The sequence below is a fragment of the Choristoneura fumiferana genome, chromosome 11, assembly GCF_025370935.1.
Source record: "Choristoneura fumiferana chromosome 11, NRCan_CFum_1, whole genome shotgun sequence".
Classification (NCBI taxonomy): domain Eukaryota; kingdom Metazoa; phylum Arthropoda; class Insecta; order Lepidoptera; family Tortricidae; genus Choristoneura; species Choristoneura fumiferana.
The window spans coordinates 2190550-2211027 of NC_133482.1; the positions used below are offsets into that span (position 1 = coordinate 2190550).

The 20478-nt window shown below is 37.3% G+C and overlaps 1 protein-coding gene across 1 annotated transcript in view; it reads right to left on the reverse strand.

The window, feature by feature from the left end:
* LOC141432953 (uncharacterized) overlaps window positions 1-10211 on the reverse strand; it is a 33517-nt gene extending 23306 nt beyond the window's left edge. Inside the window, 4 exon segments of the mRNA XM_074094788.1 lie at window positions 1195-1217; window positions 1326-1453; window positions 1769-2379; window positions 10110-10211. Coding sequence (XP_073950889.1) covers window positions 1195-1217; window positions 1326-1453; window positions 1769-2379; window positions 10110-10192 — 845 coding nt within the window. The 5' untranslated portion in view covers window positions 10193-10211.
* Between the last annotated feature and the right edge of the window lie 10267 nt (window positions 10212-20478).

Below are 20478 nucleotides of genomic sequence, written 5' to 3' on the forward strand. Positions count from 1 at the left end.
GAACGTCTCTGCACCGGAAAAACAATTTTTCGTAAAAGGTGGTGAGCAGTTGACATTTAAACTAATGTATCGTATGTAGATCTTTTATACTAAAAGCGTGAAAAAAATATATAAATAAAAATTGAAACGACTACAAAAAACCATGAAAATAATCTTCTACCACTTTTAATTCGGTGCCTCAGCGGGAGCCAGCAGGAGTGATTGATGCCCAATATACGCGTATAGTATGGAGGTGAGGTAGACGACTAAAGGTCCACTCCTGCTGGCTCGTGCTGAGCCACCGACTTCAGACTGGTAGAAAACTATTTTCATGGTTTTTTTGTAGTCGGTTCAATTTTTTATATATATTTTTTTTGTGAATAATGATTTCGATATATGAATTTGTTCAACGAACCACGGTTAAAAAAAACTGCTGTGAAGGTCATTAATGGTTGCCCTTTTGCCTCCAATTCATGCGGTTATGTCACCCAGCGACAAAAACAACTTAGATATAAAACGCAGAGCAAAAATCATTGAATCGGAACATTAACAAAAAACTTTGTTAGGTAGCAGAATAATGAGGGCTATCGTTTTTTTGTCTCACTAGATGGCGCACTGTTGCGTGAGGTTTTTAAGTATGGCTTTCAAAGTCTGTTATTACGGGCGTGAAAACAAAGTTTAGATTAAAATCATATTAATACACCTTAAACCGTACCATAAAAAATATCGAGCATGCCAGTGTTGCATATCCCCGTGATTTGTTCGGAAAAAAGGGAGGACAAAGGTCTCTGAAAGACAAAACTGTCTCTCAAAACTCAGACATTCATTGCCCCGGAACTGCATTATTTGTCATAATTAATTTCAGATATTGCAAAATTCACAAAATTATTCTAATTATAAATAAACCCGCGTAGCTCACCCAAAACTATGAGATTTGACATTTCGGAGACCTCACCACTACACTAGCGCTTAACGTGGGAATTCATACGCGATAGCCCTCATTATGCATCAAGCACGTCAAACATCAACAAGAAGCGAGTTGATTTGATTAGAAAAAGTCGAGCGTGAGCGTGATTTAATGATAGCTGAGAAAAAAATACAGCCGTAAATTGATAACACTTTGGAGTATTACGTCAATACACTATTTAAGAAAAGAAAGATGAAAGTTTGTTGAATGAAATGTATTTACAGTCGAGACCAAAGATATCTTTATACCTCAGTACTTTGTCACTGTATGCCTTCTGACAACTTTATACAAAAGTTCAAACACGAAGTGATAGCGACAGCCGACAAGGCAGTAAAGTGTAAACATATCTTTGACCTCGAACGTACTACTAAAATCGTACCTTGACACTATCCACTTCCTTAATGAGAAGATGTTCGGAATCATCGCTATCCAACGGAGGTGACGAGTTCCTTAAAGAATTTGTTTTTTTCTTGTTCTTTCCTTTGGTCTTCTTGCCCTTCTTCTCGTCTGTAACAAAAAAATAAACGTTCAATACGTCGAAGAACTAAAGTCACCCACGTAGGTCGAAGAATATGGAATTGAAGTAGCACCACGAACTGAATAGCGAGACGTTGGTAGCCCTCCCACCAGGTGGATTGACGACATTGCGAGAGTTGCAGGCAAACGGTGGATGCGAACAGCGATATGTCGTTCTGGTTGTGGCGTTAAAAACGGGGAGGCTTCAACATTGGATGTCTTAATTCCGTCTGACGATAATGACACTTTTACTACCTTCATTGAAATGAATGATTTACGAATGTATTTGTACTCGTAATTAATTACCTTTTGAACACTCTGGAGGCGGTGGCTCTTCAGGCGGTTTTATATTAGCCGTCGTATTCTCGATGTTAAGATGTTTCTTGAGGGTTATCTTGCTCAGATCATTCAGGACATCTTCTATATCCCTCTTGTGCTCCACTGGTTCGTGACCCTGCTCTTCGATGGCGGCTGTTTCGGGAACTTCAGCGTCGCTAACATGTCGGACGACGTACGCTTGCCCTGTGTACTTCGTGGTGTTACCGAAAGTCTCCATCACGTCGTGCATGATGTTGGCAGGTCTCACACTAAACGAATGAGGCTCGGCAACTAACCGCCTTGCCATATTCTTCGCTTTGTTGAGCAGGATGGTCGTCCCTGTGTTGTTGCCGACTGTTTTCGTGGTGGATTCCATCGAGGGTGTGCGGGAAGCGAGCACGCATGATCTGAATACAAGTACGACCCCTTTCGAGCCCATGGGACCGCCTGAGAGCCAGTCTGATATGCATCCCTCCTTCTCTTTCTCCTTTGCAGTGGTGTCATCGTCATTTTTTCTCATACTGTCCTTGTCTTGCGTGTCTGTCTGTTGAAGGCCTGATGTAGACGGATTCGAGTTTTCCGATGATGGGACATGTGGACTGGAAAATATAGTACATATAAAAAGTGTGTTTGTTATACGGTTGGTAGAGTGTTGATAATTATGCGTCTGAGTGGCGTTAAAATGGCTAAGCAGGTGTGAAAATACATCATTGCTAAATCCGTGTCTAATTTGCATTAAAGTTAGTATGGATAAATCAATATTTTATAATGTTCACGCTATTTGTGTTTTGCAGAGAAATGTAAGCTATCAAATTAAACATATATAGATACTTGATAATATTAGCTATTAAAGTAAAGTAGTAAAGTGTAAAATGTACGTCAAACTATAACCTGGATAGCCTGGATAGGATAACCTGCGTAGCTTTCATTAAATTAATATGGAAACTACACTCAGCCGTAATTAACAGACGCTTCGGCATCAAAGCGTATTAAAAGCATCATACTTATGCAATGGATGCATTCTATTGTATGTGGGTGCGCATTGCGCGGCTAATACACACTGCTCTTCACAATCTAGCGGCGTCTGGTGCTACGGATTTTAACTTTGACGTTCCGTTGATTTGTATTAAAAACCGCATGGTATAACACACGACTGCGCGTCTCCGTGCGGTGGTACGGCGCGTACGACGTACAATTTGGCAGCAGTGTGATAACCGCTTAACACGAGCGAATGCAGCTGTTTATGTTATTGCGTCCTTTTCCGACCTACTCAGCAAGGAAGGACAGGAGGCACTAACAAACAAAAAAATACCGCGTGTGCTAGCCGCGCTGTATACTCGCAAACACAAACAATCATGCTTTTATAAACTAGAATTCTATTCTACTTAGCACATGCTGCACGTCGACCTAGAAAAATGGCAATAGCTTAGTAACTAGTCCATAAAGCTCGCATGCGATCTATGCAAATGGGCACCACATGGTGGAACATATGGTCAAAGGAGTGATTGTTGACCGTATTAGGTCAGGTCCGAATTGACGCGTTTGACGGCTGGCTGACCAATAACATAGTAACGCCGTCTGTTACACCGGCATGCTAGTTTTGGTGTTATTTAGTTTTTTATGATGTATCGTGTGTAGATAGCATATGTATGTATGTATATATTTACATATTGACAAACGTTGGGTGAAATACATAAACAAAATAAAAGAGATATATTCAATACACATGGACATGCATGTATGTGGATCCTTGGACATACATATATGTACAAAGGCGAACTTATCCTTTTAAGGGATCTCTACTGTCAATCTTTTTACAAGTCATTGCAAAGGCAGTCCATAAGACAATTCGATTTGGCTGTGGGATTGTTGGTGATCATCATCATCATCCCAGCCTATATAAGTCCCACTGCTGGGCACAGGCCTCCTCTCAGAACAAGAGGGCTTGGGCCATAGTTCCCACGCGGCCCCAGTGCGGATTGGGAACTTCACACGCACCATTGAATTGCTTTGTTGGTGTTATTTTAACGTAAATTGAGTAGTAGCCATCAACAATTATTCGGGAGTATTCTATTCATTCATTATCTACTATTTCGTATGTTGAGGTAGAGGTGTAAGCATCAGATATAAAAGTAGTGACTATTATTAGCAACTAGTCGCTACCCGCGACTCCGTCCGCGGAGAATTCGTTTATCGCTATCCCGCGGGAACTATGCAATTTTCCGGGACAAAAACTATCCTATGTCCTTCCCCGGGACTATCTGTATACCAGTGCAAACTATATCTGTATGCAGTAACAAACAAACAGACTTACAAACTTTCGCATTTTTAATATTAGTGGGATTAAAGATCCGTCCAGTAGAATTGAAACTTACATTATATTACGAAATACTACTTGTTGCCTGCAACTTCGTCCGCCTCCTGCTGGATTTATGCATTTTCAAGAGATAACAAAAGTAACTCGTTAAACAGGGATTGTGTAACTTTCCATTAACGATTTTTTCAAAACGTACAATTCAGTTAATCACAAAATATCGAGGTAATTTAAACAGTATATTTCATTACGTAATTAATTCTCGGCGGTGGTAATATTTATGAGCGAAAATCGCAAAAGTTTAAAACAGTATACGTTTACAGTAGGTACAGATACAGCATCATTATAGCTGTTCACCTGCCTTCTGCGCTCGCTGATTACTGATGAATAAGGGGGGCTACTACGAAATTCTAAAATCCCTCCCTCTCACTCTCGTATTAAATAATATAAGCGTCAGCGGGACAGCAACATACGAAATTCGAATTTTGCACTTCGTAGCAGCTTAGGGCCAGATTTGGAGTAACGTGACAAAATCTAATGAATTACCGCACGGTGTTACTGTCGGAATTCGCACAAGACGGCTAAACGTTGGTGCTATTGAAAAACTACATTAAGGTATATAGTCACTAAAAATTGATTTCGCCGCCTACGTTTGTAATAATTCAAAGCAATTACAATTAACCTCCAAGGTGAAGAAAAACCATAACTATGTCGCTCCGATTGCCTCGCACCATGGACTTGATATTTAAATCAATATGTTAGAGCAGTTGAGAACAGAGTTTGTGTGTATTATTACAAGAGTTATTTTCCAATAACTACGCTTTATTCAAGTTGGTCAATTATTTTTCCTATTGTATGTGCAGTCTTTACACAATTACTGTGCTGTTTAATAGTTGCACAGGTGTGCTAAATATAGCGGTGACACGACCAAATATACATAAAATAGTTGAACTCTATTCGTAAGGAAATAAAAACCGGCCAAGTGCGAGTCGGATTCGCGCACGAAGGGTTCCGTACCATTATCTATACAACATTAGACATTAGCAAAAAAAACCACGTTTGTTGTATGGGAGCCCTTAAATATTTTATTCTGTTTTTTAGTATTTGTTGTTATAGCGGCATCAGAAATACATAATCTGTGAAAATTTCGACTGTCTAGACTGTTTATCACGGTTCAAGAGATACAGGCTGGTGACAGACGGACGGACGGAGAGCGGAGTCTTAGTAATACTCGTAGGATCCCGTTTTTACACTTTGGGTACAGAACCCAAAAAATGTAGATGCTTAAAATTTATTATAAGTATATAATACCCCTTCCCTCTCTCATGTATTTCCCTATCTCCACGTGTCCATAAGATAGGTACTCAAGGTAATAAAATAAATAATGTTTGCTAAATTTGAAGTACCTTTCCCCCAGTGGTTTAGACTGTACGTTGCCAGTCTTTAATTACATCGTGTTTTTATTGGTTTCAGTTAATTTGGTGGATAGCTCAGTTATTGATAAAAACTACTTGTAATTATTTTTTAGCAAAGTAAAGTATAAGCTAGGGAGAGTTGGTTACAGATTCTTCATCCTTCTGTGCTGATTACGAAATTATGATTGTGATGACTTTTACAAGCTTTTATTTAGTTTCACCTGTTCCGTTGTCTGTCTGTCTGTCTGTAATCAAATCTTGCAAGTTAAATTTGACCAACTTCCAGTAGTCAGATTGACTTTAAATTTGGAACACTTAAATAAAGCGCGTGACAATACAATAATCTAGTATTGACATCCTGGTAGTCCAGCAAAAATCGTCTCCGCAGGACGGAACTCTTCAACAGTTAATAGCATCGACTTGAAATTTGGTATGCAAATGTAGTTTGGGTGACAATGCAAGTACTAGTCAACAAAAAGTACAGTCAGCAAAAAAATCTTGTACTAAAAATGTAATTTATATGGTTAGGTTATTTTCTAACCGAGGTATTGTTTTTTACTTTCAAGTAAGTAGGTATTAATTTATACTTTTTTCTCAAGATAATCACAAATAATATATGTTTAAAAGTACGGTTGTACTCGTATGTCTACTTGACTGTATGTCACTCTACCTAATTCATATATCCAACAAAAGTCATATATCCAATTAAAATATCGTAGGCGGAGTCGGTGACAATTATTTCGAGTTGATTGGCTTCGTTGACAGATAGATTTAATTTGGTAGCGCTAAAATATTTCCCACTAATTGCTGCATGCGACTCCGTCTGCGTAGAATTCGTTTATCGCTATCCCGCGGGAACTATGCAATTTTCCGGGATAAAAACTATCCTATGTCCTTTCCAGGGTCAAAAACTATAAGCAAACTATCTATACCAAATTTCATCTAAATCATTTCAGCGGTTTAAGCGAGAAGAGCGATGGTGAAGATGGTAAGGATGTTTTAATTTCGTTCTTATTTTCTAATAAAAATTATAAATATCAAAAGTGTTTTTCTGATAACCTGTTACTAGTAGCCTAGTAACAGTCGAGTTCATAAACTTGTAAGCAAAAATTTTATCAAAAATATCTGAACACGCTTTTACGCCGTTAACAATAGAGTCGTGTTCAAATATTTTTGATCACATTTTTGCTCACAAGTTTATGAACTCGACTGTACTGTAATTGGTAATTTTTTTGGGGGCTAGGTTGAGGGGCGTCGTAAATAAGCTAAGTAACAAGGGCGTCACATTACAAATAAGTTTGAGAAGCCCTGACCTAACCTAAGTTGGTTCCTAATAAAATAAGGAAATCAAGTGGATTTAGTGTACCGGTGGCACCGATCTTGGTGGATTAAGACCTAATCTGGGCGCTTTTACATGACGTCACACAATCTAATAATAAGACTGGCAAAAACAGATGAATGCGCGAATGATTAGTTTCGGTCAGTTTTGGCTCTTCCAACCATTTGCAACAAAGGACCATGAGTAGAATTCGATGAAGGATGAGTAGATTTTTTTGTAAGGAGTTGATTATCTATCTGACACGTATACGGCGGTAAAAGAATAAGGTCACCTATAGATTAGGGAGCGCTACCACCCATGGATAAACGTAGCATCGTAGAATTGTGTAAGCGTTACCAGCTAAGATAAAATATCATATAAGCTAAGATAAGACTTTCAACCTGTAATAAAACCTGAAAAAGTTTCCAAGGAGAATGTTACTAACGGAGGTAAAAAAGATAAGCCGGATAGCGATGATAAGTATTAAATGTTGTCCAATGCTCTTGCATTATCCTCTTGGATTGAGCGTATACCAAACAATATGATTGATCTGGTCATCAATCTCTTCTACGCTATGACATCACGACAAATAGTTATTTCCGTTCGTTCCGGAAGAACACATTTCCTTTGATTGTAATTTATTTGCACGAAATGGGGAACATGCGCCAATTTTGCGTTTTATAACAATCGATGCCACGATAAAAGAATTATTACTTAGTCTTATGGTTTATATAACGGTTCACAGTTGACAGTTGAGTTGAGTTGATTCTTGTAGCAGCACCAAGCATCAATGAAAAACATAAGAATAAACAGTCTCTAATTTGTTGTCATATCAGAGACGTTATTTTAAAGAAACATTAGAGTAAGTATATATCTGATGGCGACACTATACCAAAAATTCTATAGTTGCTCATATCGTAGCTTTTATATCTAGTTTGCGTTGCTTGTTTTTGGATCAAATCTTGCAAGTTAATTTTGATTCACTTCCCGTGGTCGGATTGACGTGAAATTTAGCATAGGTAGATACTTATGTAAGTCCGGTGACAATACATTGTTCTAGTGGTCCTTCCAGAATCGTCTCAGCAGGACGGAACTCCTCAGCAGTTAATGCATCGACTTGAAATTTACATGGTAAGTCAGCAAAAAATATTGTATTAAAAATGTTTTTTTTTTTGTACAAAAACTTATTAAAACCATATTTAACAAAAACCGCATGCTCCCTAAACCTGCCAAAAAGCGTCAATACGGTTGACTGAACTCCACTAACACCAAAGGCTCCAAACGTAGGCGGCTTGCGTAACTCCCAATCAGTATGCGTACGCGTTGGACCCAGCGACGCCATATCCGATCGTCTGGGAACTAATATTATTTTGGACATGACGAAAGCGCCAGGGAAATGGGGGTAATGAGTTGACGCGAAGCGTGGGCTTTTGATAAAGATGACAACTACAAGGAGACAGAAACGTGTGTTACTTGTTAAACACCCAACACCTGAGACGAGGTCATTCATCTTTCTTTATAAATGTTATTTCTTTTGTTTCAGCTGTTTATTATTTTAATCGAAATCCCAAATGAAGTAAGACAATTTAAAAAAACCGGACAGGTGCGAGTCGAACTCACTCACCGAGGGTTCTGTACAAATTTGTGGTATCTACTATCTACGAATATTTAGTGTTAGCAGAGCCCCTCTCTTCAGCAAAATATATGCAGTTTGAGGTCTTTTCAGATGGTTACTGAGACACACAGAACAGACATAAAAAAATAAGATTTTCAGACTTTCTTATTGGATGTGTTATAATAAGAGCCACTTTCGTATCAAATTTTAAGTTTCTAGGACAACCAGAAGTATCCCATACCAGAGCAGGCAAAGCAGAACCTTGTCCAAGTAGAAAAATACTGAATCTCAAATACAGGATAAATTAAATTAAACTTTCTGCAATTTGTCTTGTTTTATCGCTTTTTACGTATGCTGTTGCCAGCACGGAAAGCTCGATATTCAATAAACATATGGTCGGATTCGATTGCAACGGCAAACATCGCTATCATGCACGATTCCCATACATAATGTGCATACAAACGATAATCTTGGCAACCAGTCAACCGTTTTGGGAATTCTTTTCACTGGCAAAACGGTTTGGTATAATAAATCAACCATCACGCTATGATGACGTTCGGGAGCATTTTGTAAGTTGTTGTTTTGGTTTAGATACATCGACGGTAGTTCGCGAATTTCAATTCCAATTGGTTGGATTCGTGACACTTGTCCCATGATATATTTACTTTACATAGAAATACGGTAATACTTGGTAAATACACAGAGGCGTAACTAGGTAACCCAGGAGTGCAAAAAAGAAATTGACCCACCAATTTTTGCTTACTCTCTTCTGTCTCTTGGCGTTGTGTGCTCTTAAAGACACCATTAGGTTTCTTAGTTTATTCATAATTTGCTGGGTCAGAGGACCTGCGCTGGCGCACAGCACTGCCTGGTCCTCGCAAATACCCTGATGGACTTGGTTTGGTAGTTGTTTTAGCAATGGTAAGTAAAACAAATGAGCATAATGAGACCGGCGATATTAGTTAGATTAGGTTCCTATCATTAGATAGGAAGCACAAGCATTAATAACATTAAGCATTAGCAACAGCAACGCAGATAACCTACTGCGTTGTACCTACCTATGTAGACTGCCTAAGTGGGTATTGTAAAAAAGAAATAGAAGAGCGCTACAAAAGGCAGAAATGTAAGTATAATTTGTTGCTAATATATGTATTTTAAGGACGTTTAAGTGTTTTCTTCGTTGCAAAAAAACGTATTTTAGAAACATTGCAGTATTTCTGAAACTCACAATTAAATAGTCAAATTAGTAAACGTGGTGGCGGGCGTCATGTCTTTACAATTAAATTAATAAATAAATAATAATTAGTAAACTTTTTGAGATTTGAACCACTTTTGGAGAATTAATAAATTTTACTATTTCCAAACGCTGACTGTAATAGGTCATTGTAAAAAAAAAGCTTTTTGCTGGCTACATGTACTTTTTGTCGCATTGTCATGTCATCCAAACAACATTCCGGACAAAATTTTAAATAATTCCGAATAGAAAGAAGTGAAATTTTCCTTAAAATCATATAGTAACTTATGGACCGACTCTACCAATACTAACCGTTTAAAAGTGCATAAATCGCACATATAGAAACCCAACCGCATGACCGCGTCCTACCCTACTTACGCAGCATTTTCAACTCTACCTGACAAAACCTAATAACCTAACAAGCAAAACTCACAAGTCGCATTCGTCCTTCTCCTGCTGCCTCCACACTCGTATGTTCTGGTGTTCCACCACCACCGGGTTCCACGCCGGCAGCATGGCCAGACATGTTCGCGGAGCCACCGCCAGCCACTATCTGCCTGGTGTCGGATCGTATCGGGTATTTATCTATTTACAATTCGTGTTAGGGAACAGCGACATCCCCCAAAAAGTCACGCAACGTCGATTCCCGGTTTATACCAATATGGTAGCGGTTTATTAGTTGGTTGTTATGGGAGGCAGGGTGATGCCGTCTGGATAAAACGGCGGAAGACGCAAAACATCAGTACAGGACAGTGGTTTAAAAATATAAGATAGTGTTTTTTTAGAACAGACAGACCCTAGGGTTTTGAAGTTAAACTAACATAATAATTTTCGGTTATGGAGAGACGCAACTTTACATCGAAAGAGCCGTTTGTGACTCGTGGGCCGCAAGTTGGCAACCCTGGTATACAACGATCCCTACATCTAAGCTAACTAGCTGAAAATAGGCAACTCCGTGGGAATCGAATTGTTACTGCGCCACGCCATTGGCATCTATATACATGTTAATATAACTCACGCAAAAATAGCTACATACTTCGTATCAGTTAGTTTAGTACCTAATTTCGGTCTTAGACGGCTTCTTTCTAACCAATAAGATAAAACGTGACCCAAGGATTAAGGTTTAATTGTCCATTAGGGCGATACGATGGCAATGTGATGGCTTTTACAGATATGCCCAACTTGCTGCCCGTCATTTTTTATTGGCAGTGCTATCTATAAGAGCTGCATATCAAAATTCAAGTTTCTAGGACGATCGGAAGTAGGTACCATAGGTTTTTCGGTTACAGTAAATTTGTATGTAAACATCTTTTTAATGACTGCATCTTTTAATTAAGTTGACTATAAGAAGTTTGATTTTTTCACTGCTTTAAGAGGTAGCAGACCCCAGTGTTTGATATTATTTTCAGCTTGATGCTTCCACACTTTCCTGATAAAAAGGATCTTGACAGACAGATAGACTGACAACAAAGTTATCCCAGGGGTTCCGTTTTTTCCACTTGAAGTACGGGACCCTAAAAAAGTTGAGTACGGCTGGTATTACCTGCCTGATGGGCCATACGAAAGGCCAGTGCCGGTCGCAAAACCCGTCATTATGCTGAGTTAGGATAGGACCATTTGTACGCTCACCAGCACCACTATCTGACACAACAAAGAGTGCATAAATATCTTATACGACTCTATTTCTAGAGTCGGTAGGACATGTCAGATATTTTTGCACGCTCCGCTGTGGCAGATATTATTACAGTACAGATGACTGCACCTATACCCTATCTTTTCTTTTCCCAGTAGTTTTTTTATGCAAAATTTCACGAATAAGTATTGTCTTTGTCTCTTTTCTATTGGAAGGGTATTGAAGGGACTAGCTATGGAAGGTGTTCAAAGCATCACGTGTTTGACGTACATGTCAGTATATTATCTTAAAGTGTGCACTTCCGATACTTTCACACACGATAGAGACAGGCTAAAAAGTGACACGGCACGAGAGTCGCCATGGCAACGGTTCGGGTATCGATCACCGGCCACGTGGGGTGCCGCCCCGCCAGTACGTGTTAACTGCCAGGTGTAGGCTGGGGAGACAAAGGTCATGGTCTGTAGGATCTTATATAGCCATGGCAATCTCAGGGGAATCTAGCTAGAAAGAAATACTGAGGCTAGGCAGTTTGTTGTTATGACACTTACGATTCTTTCAAGTGATCTGGGAATAATAGCATTGATGATGACTATACATACATATAATTACTCGATTCGCAACGGGTTGCCTTATTTTTTACAAATATGGCAAAGTTTTTGTACACTTAACTGCAAGGTATTGCATCTGAAAACATAACTAGGTAACTGACGCTTAACTCTTTTTAATAATTCACGTTTAATTATATTAGATACTACGGGATATAGACCCATAAGAAAATTAATCACGCCTATTAAAAAAATATAAGTTAAAACCAACTTTAACTAGGTAGTTTAAAGGGTCCTCCGAGTAGAATACTGTCGTTATCGCTCTCGCCTATCACTGCACTAGGATCTTTATATTCCGTGCAAGAAAACTTATATGTAATTCGGTTATCCGAAAGCTCCGAACTTAAGACAGTCCCCATCAAGAGTTGTGTGGATTGATAAAACGACTTTGAACCTGGACTTATTTGGAACATGCAACGAGTTCTCTTACTTAAAAAAATTCGTGTTATAGAAACCAAAGAGGAATAATAGAAATTAACGGGAGATTAACCTCTAATGGTTTTAAATCATCAGAGATGGCTGTACAATTTGTCAACACAATCCAACATTATGACGTCACAACTAGCAGTTTCCTACGACTTTGATTTGAAAATTGGTCGCTATCATCTGCTATCATCGACGATCTTTTAATTTTTCTGTGACATTTTCCTGCCGCGTTTCATTTTATTAGTATTAGTTAGGGGAACGAGCAGATGGTTCAGTAATAGTCTATTCTGTGCTAAGAATCACATGATTTCACAAAATTAAATATGTATAATATCAGGTCCTAAGGACTCACGTCAGCCAAAAAATAATTACTTTCTCATTTCATTAGACTTTATACCCTAAACTTGTTAGAAATGGCCTTACGATAATACTGTAAGTTTGTAGTAGTTTATTATTGCAAACAGTGATTTCCGTAACCACAAAAAAGAGGGTGTAGTCTTGTTACTGTTTTTACGACGGGGTTAAAGAGGCTATGAACCCGAACCTTATTTGGGAAAACGCTGTTCCCTAACCAAGCCTGTGACTCACCGTGACTAACAACAAAATTGGAAGCGTGATATGCGCTGAGACTTATAATTAGACACTAAAAATAAAGACTGACTTTTATTTGTTATAAAATTCGCTACAGTCTAGTAAGTTTTCTGGTAGTATAGAAAACGAATTGCGAGAAAGAATCACTCTACCGCTCAGCAAAGGTAGGTTGGTAGGTAGGTTGTAGCGTAGGTAAACCGATAAGTAAAAGGGCGAAAGTCAGTGAAAACAATCAAACACGTGTTCTAATAATAAGTATAATTTGATTCCAAATCAGAAATCGATAAAAACAAGGGAATCTGGTATAAAACAACCTTGAAAAACACGAGCTCCACCCCGCCCGGCCACCTAATGTATTAATTTTTCACACAGCCGTTCTATTTCACGGATTGTTGAATATATTTATAGAAATTATAGTCATAGCTAGCAATTTAAGTAGATATGCGGCATTCTTTGTCGCTTCTGAAATTTGACCGCATATAGCGCATTTGGCAATATAGTCCTTCGGGAATTTGTTATTAGAAACTTCGTGCAATACTATCTCTTGAAGTAAAGTAAAGTAGGTGTTATAAGTTTTTAAGATTCACCTCAAATAATCGTAGACTAACGTGACGACAAAGGAACAAAAAAAGACTGTACTAACAGCTTTTAAGTAATAACTAATTTACCCCGGTTAATCACGGTCATTCCGTAGAAAATATGTCTAATAGAAAGACTAAATCAAATCTACAAGGATTGACGCAACAGCGGCGTGTGAAAGACGCATTGACGCGGGACGAGGCACGTTCAGCGCGGTCATGGTTTACGGTTTACGTCGATTGTAGTGCCATAAAGCCCTGAAATAGCATGTATTGCCACTAAAGCGCAACTGGAATAGATGGAATAGTTCGCGATTCGTGCGGCCGGAGACGGCGCGAGGGCATGGCCCTAAGCTATTACCTACAGGCCAGTAACAGACGTTATCACACTAGATGGCGTGACCCTGTAACAACTATTCCCACCGGTGGCCGTATTGTCTAACGCTCTGACGTTCGTGATCGCATTTGGCGACCGGATGGCCAAGTGGTTAGAGAACCTGACTACGAAGCTTGAGGTTCCGGGTTCGATTCCCGGCCGGGGCAGATATTTGTATGAATACTTAATACGAATCTTTGTTCTCGGGTCTCGGATGTTCAATATGTATTTAAGTATGTATTTATCTATATAAGTATGTTTATCCGTTGCCTAGTATCCATAGTTACAAGCTTTGCTTAGTTTGGGACTAGGTCAATTGGTGTGTAGTGTCCCATGATATTTATTTATTAATTATTTATTTATTCGCTATCTCTTTCTACCCTAATCTGGCGTGTGACAGAGAAGTGGTGAAAACGACGGCGATTCCAAATGCGTTAAACAAATAAGGCCTCGGGTTGTCTGTTACTGGGGGTCTTGTCTACGGAACGTCAGAATAAACATACCTACTTAAATAGATAGATACATACTTAAATATATAGATACTTACTTAAATACATATTAAACACCCAAGACTTGAGAACAAACATTAGTATTTTTGATACAAATATCTGCCCCGGCCGGGAATCGAATTCGGGGCCTCAAGCTTTGTCAAGTTCTTTAACTACTAGCGTCTAACGATTTTTTTACGCCACGCCTCACACTTATAAAGTTTACACACATTTCAGACGCGCTGACGGTTAGAAAAGGTAAAATGGCCTTATCCCCGACAAAACTAAGTCAAGGGGAACTATCTAAAAACGCAAGCGCCAGCAATCCTAAGCGACAATTTTTCCGCTTTAGTGGCTTTTCTACAGAAAGTAAAGTCTGAAACTACTGAACGAATTTTCCAAATGAAGATATAAATGCTTTGTTTATCCTTGATTAACACTGGCAACTGATGTCCGAGAAAGTGCAAAGTTCCCACGGGACGCAGACGAAGATGCGGGAAGTTGGTAGATAATCAAAATTTTAGAATGTTAGATTGTTTCAATAAGGGGTTACCTACTATTTACTGTTATTTCAAATAAAATAACCTAACCAACCAAAAGTTGGAAAACCCCCGACTTTGTCACTTCAAAGTTCAATATCTCAGAAACGGCTGAACCGATTTTGACAAAACATGTCTAAGAACCATCGTTAAAAAACCTGGTCTCAAATAAAAAAGTCATTCAAATCCCATTTAAGAGCTACTACGGTGCCACAGACAGACACATAGCGGTCAAACTTATAACGCCCCTCTTTTTGTGTCAGGGGTTAAAATTATAACTAACTAAATAAATATTAGGGATAGCCGCGGCAACAGCTAGGAAGGATCTAAAATCGTAGTTGTTGGGCTTTTCTTTTGTATTCGTATGTAGACATTGAAGAAGTGCGTACCTTCTTGCACCTACTAGGTTATTCACTTATCAAGTTCATAAAAATTGGTTCAGACCTCGCTCTGACTTTTAGAGGGTAAATACCTAAACTATTTTGGAAATGGACATTTATTTATCCACTTCACGGAATATGGATGCAGAGGGCGTCTTAGCGAGAACACGACAGACATAAGTGAGAAAGTAAACAATTGTGTCAATAAACAAACCCACACAATACGCGCACATTACTGGTGTTTACTATCGTGTCTGTTATGAGATAAGCTTGTTTTGGGAATTAAGACGAGCGTTATAAAACTTGAGGTTAGCACTAGAAGCTATTTTTTAACCCCCAACGCAAAAAGAGGGGTGTTATAAGTTTGACCGCTATGTGTGTCTGTCTTTGTGTTTGTCTGTGGCACCGTAGCTCTTAAACGGGTGGACCGATTTGAATGCGGTTTTATTTTTATTTTAAATCAGGTTTTCTAACAATGGTTCTTAGACATGTTTTATCAAATTTCTAGGCTTTTAACCGAACCAACAAAAAATTGGGAAACTTCCGACTTTGTCACTTAAAATTTCAATATCTCAAAAACGGCTAAACTGATTTTGATTAAACATGTCTAAGAATTATCGCTAGAAAACCTAATTTCAAAAAAAAAACCGCATTCAAAGGTCCACCCGTTTAAGAGCTACACGGTGCCACAGACAGACACATAGCAGTCAAACTTTTAAGACCCCTCTTTTTGCGTCGTGGGTTAAAAATATTAATAAGTTACTAGATAAATAAACGCAAACACTTTACATTAATATCATACCTGGCTGGTTACTACTATTAACCAGCATAAAATATCATAAATATAATAATCTATCTGATATAGGTACAAGCAGTTGAAGCAGATACGGGAACGGACACATTTTATTCCTTGCGAAAAAAAATTGGAACACGTAAAAATAAATTGACAAGGCGGAAAATTTATAAATTAACACAAAGTACGGTAAATTACTTACAAATGACACGTGAGTCAAACAAATTACGAGTATTTTTCACTAACGGTCAATAAAAAAAAATACATATTATAATAACGTCAAAGTGTGGTAAATAATATTCATAATTTAGTAACAGACGTAGAAGATAACGTCTCCAGTCTTTTCACAAAATAAAAATAGTTTCATAAAACTTACACGAAAATTTTTCCCATGGCTTTATCGTAGTTTTCACGCCGCAGTGCACGCGGCGCCCTGACGCTGAGTCACCTCGCGACTGACACTTCAATACGTCCGATACGAGCCCAAACAAGCGAGACACCGCTATACCGCACAAATAAAACTATCCCACTCTAGAAAAACTTAATGTAAAAAGCGCGCGAAAATCCTTAAGTTCGTTTAAAAAAAGTAACGCGCCAGTATTATTTGAGGCGACGTTCGAAAATTTGATTTATATTTGTTCGAAGTTTAAAAAAAAGTTTAGCAATACGAATCAAGGTCGGATGACAGCGCGGTAAAGTTTAGTATTTATGAGCTTTGGAAAGGCTTTGGACATTTATCGAACGGCGTACGTACATTATTGTGGTCAGTCATGCTTGACTGACGGCAAGTGAATGAATATTAGGGCTATTCTATTGCACAGTTGCCATCAAAAGAGTGGCGAAGTTAATCCAAAAAATTTAGAACAGTGAGTCTTCGGTTCGAGGATATTACTTAGATATTTTTGAGCACTTTCGATAGTTGTTTTGTCGATTTTAATTTTGTTTTTAAACCGTAAGTTTAGCATCAATAACAGATATGATGACAATAAATAATGCTAAAGAATACTAGAAGAACAGACGTAGAACAAGACTATTAAATAACTCTACTATTTAGGTATATAAGCGCATGAGTAATCAATTTTATAACCTGGCCATGCTAAGAATTTCGCACAATAGAACTACAATGTGTAACAGAGTTGAATGGCTATTGTCGATGTGGCATTCCATGAAAATTAAGTAGCTTTTTAACAACATGTTTTTGTGTAGGCTGATTTTCGTTTACATTAACGCGCATCGCACACTTGTTCACCGGTTAGCGTAGCAGCAACGCGTAATGGAATATGCTCCTGAAATTTGTAGAAAGATGTGTAGCCCTTAATTTTTACCCCTTTTTGGAGGTAATTACCCCATAGGTAAAAGAATATTGTTCAACTTACTTTACTTACAATATTAGAGAAGTTTAAGTAGAGACAATCCAGTTATACTATTTAGTTTATTTTAATATACTTAATAGTTAATTTTGTTTTGCTTCTAAATTTTTATCTCATTTAGCTATAGCTCACTGGATTGAGATTATGAAATAAGAAATTAATAAGTTACCTTATTGGATATCTTTTGACAGTAATATTTTGTTAGATTAACATCTAGGTTGGTATATACATAGTTTTTAAAAAAGGAACTAAATGCATTATGTTACCTACATCATTCTAAGTTTTGACTGTTTAATTTAATTACCAATTTAAATTAAAAACTAAAAGGAAGAAAATAAGTCAAGTGGTCTAGAACTATGTCAAGTAGCTAATTTAAGTTCAACAGTCGGGACCCCTTATCAAGAATTTATGAGCTGGTTACGATATAATGGGTCCCGATGGATAGGCTGCAGCGTGGAGCAAAGAAATGGACATACATACCCACATACATACATACATATGCTCGAAAAACATAACCTTCCTTAGGGCAGTTGGGTAAAAACTTAGCTTCCTCTACTAATAATGTGAAAGTTTAAACATTTCTTACACTGACACCCAAAAATTACTGAACAGTTATTGAGGAAAGTTGACATACAGATATGATAATTTACAACCTGAATAAAATCCCGTTGTCCAAGAGACAACAGTGACGGAGTTTCTTAAAAAAAACTGTTATGATATATGCTACTAATGTGCTTAGAAGATTGTCCATTAAATAATGGGATTGTAACTATGACAAAAATGTACACTCTAGGAATTATAACCACAGTAAATATGGAGAAACTCATGGTTTGTTGCAGTAAGATAATGTTGGTTTCTTTGTTTAGAAGTAAATGTTAACAATACAAGTAAATAGATTTACTAAACATCTACAACAAAAAGAGACATGCACAAAAAGAGTTGTTCAAAAAGCAATGTAGCGTAAATAGTAATAAGTGAGGTGCTGTGCCACATTATAAATTAAAAAGTAAGTCATAAAGCATTAATTATGAAATCCAATAACTAAAATACTACTTGAAGAAATTCAATATTACTCCAAAATATTTTTTTTATAAATTAATAAACCTTTTTCTATTTCTTCATAGAGACTTCAATGCATTTTTTTACTTCCCAGATTATAAAGGATGAAATTGGATTTCAAAATCATATAAGTATAAAATAGAAAAATAAACTATATTGAATATATTGCATAGATAGAAACTGTTAAGTACAGTTGACCACCTGGTGTGTGGACGGTTGTGGTTGCATTTTGTATGTACTTTAGGTATTTCCAGATCTTGAGGAGGCCTACTCACAAGCATGCTCTCCTCCGCGGGATCCATGACTCTTACCAACATGAGGAATAAACAACAAGTCAATTAAAAAAAAAACTTAATTTTTTTAAAGTTAGGCATGTTTATGGGTTGTTGTTGATTACAGATATTTTTAGCAAGTTTGTTTCTTTGAAATTTAAGTTAATATTTACAGGTAAATAAATTAGAAAAAAAATATGAAGAATATATTGTAGGTAGATAGAGTTCGAATTGCTTATAGCCAAATAGGTTTACTGAAGTCAAGTTACGATCATCCCATAAGCCGTTATCGGAAGCGTGAAGCGGAAACACATAAACACCGCATTCAATCTTAAAAAATCACAAATCGATAACATTATGCGGCATTACAGCACAATAAAACATTTTCATTATTACCATAAATGAATTGCGAGGTTACTTACGAATTAAGGACCTGTCTCCGACGACGATGTCCTGCAGGCGAAGTTTACTTCTTTTTACACTAATAATTTCACATTTCTATTTTTTTGAGATTTATTTGGATAAATTCTAATAAGGTATTCAAAAAGATCACTAAAATTTTGACAGATCCATTTCGATGTTTCAAATTTAGCACTATGTAGGGGAGGGGGGTTTAGTTGCGTTCAGTTTCATTCAGTCAGCGCGCTCTAGAAATATAAATTATGCTGTATATTTTGTTATATAAAAGCAGGTTAGCCAATATAGCGATTAGATTTTAGTGCATTACTTGTATTAGAGCACAAAATTAAAAGTTTAAGTATCCCACCAGGCCAGGGGGGCTACTACGAAATTGGAAGTTCGTATCGTACCGTCCCTCTCACTCTCGTAATAATTATGTTAGCGTAAGCGGGACGCGACGGTATGATATGAAGTTCGAATTTTGCACTTCGTTGTATAGGGCCAGGAGCATAAATAAGAAAATGGGAGCCAAATTCAAAATAAATAATATTTCGATCTAAATAACTCTTCCTCAAGATAAGTCGATTAGCTAAACTTCTACTAAACATATGTTATTATAGATATAAATTAACGTTTAATTTTGAATTTTATTCGCTTATCTATTCTGTGCTGTAACTAAGATGCAAAGCTAAGATATTTCTAAGGCCCCAGGCACTCCATAATATATGTCAATTAAAAATATGTATTTTAGAACTATAATAAATAGTTAAGATCTCTAGGATTTCTATCTCGAAATAAAAATCAAAATTTTAATCTTTAAATTTTTATAAGAAATGGGCAAGAAAATTATTCTTCTATTTACTACTACCAAGCTACTACATATCCATTTACCTTTTTCTATTAAAAACAGTCCTATACTTAACAAACTTATACCTACATAAAATAAAAATAGAACCTAAAACTAAAACAAATTACATAAAGGGTACCCCTTAGGCAAGGTCCCGAAGATGCTTTTTCTTAATTGAACGGAAATTCTCATCGCCTTGCAGAAAAACCGCTAAGAATGTAGTTGTATAATGATTTTCCAATCTGACCTGTTTAATATTGAACATAGATAGATAGCCTGCCTCTTAGGAATCAGTACGTTATTTTAGTTTACCGGCAAAACTAGCAAATGCGCGGTGTTTTGGAATTCAACGTGATTTCAAATAGGACAAGTTTGAATTTTTTTCTTGTCAAAGTATCAAACATCTGCGGCCAGCTACGTTTTAAAAATAAAATAATATAAAGACG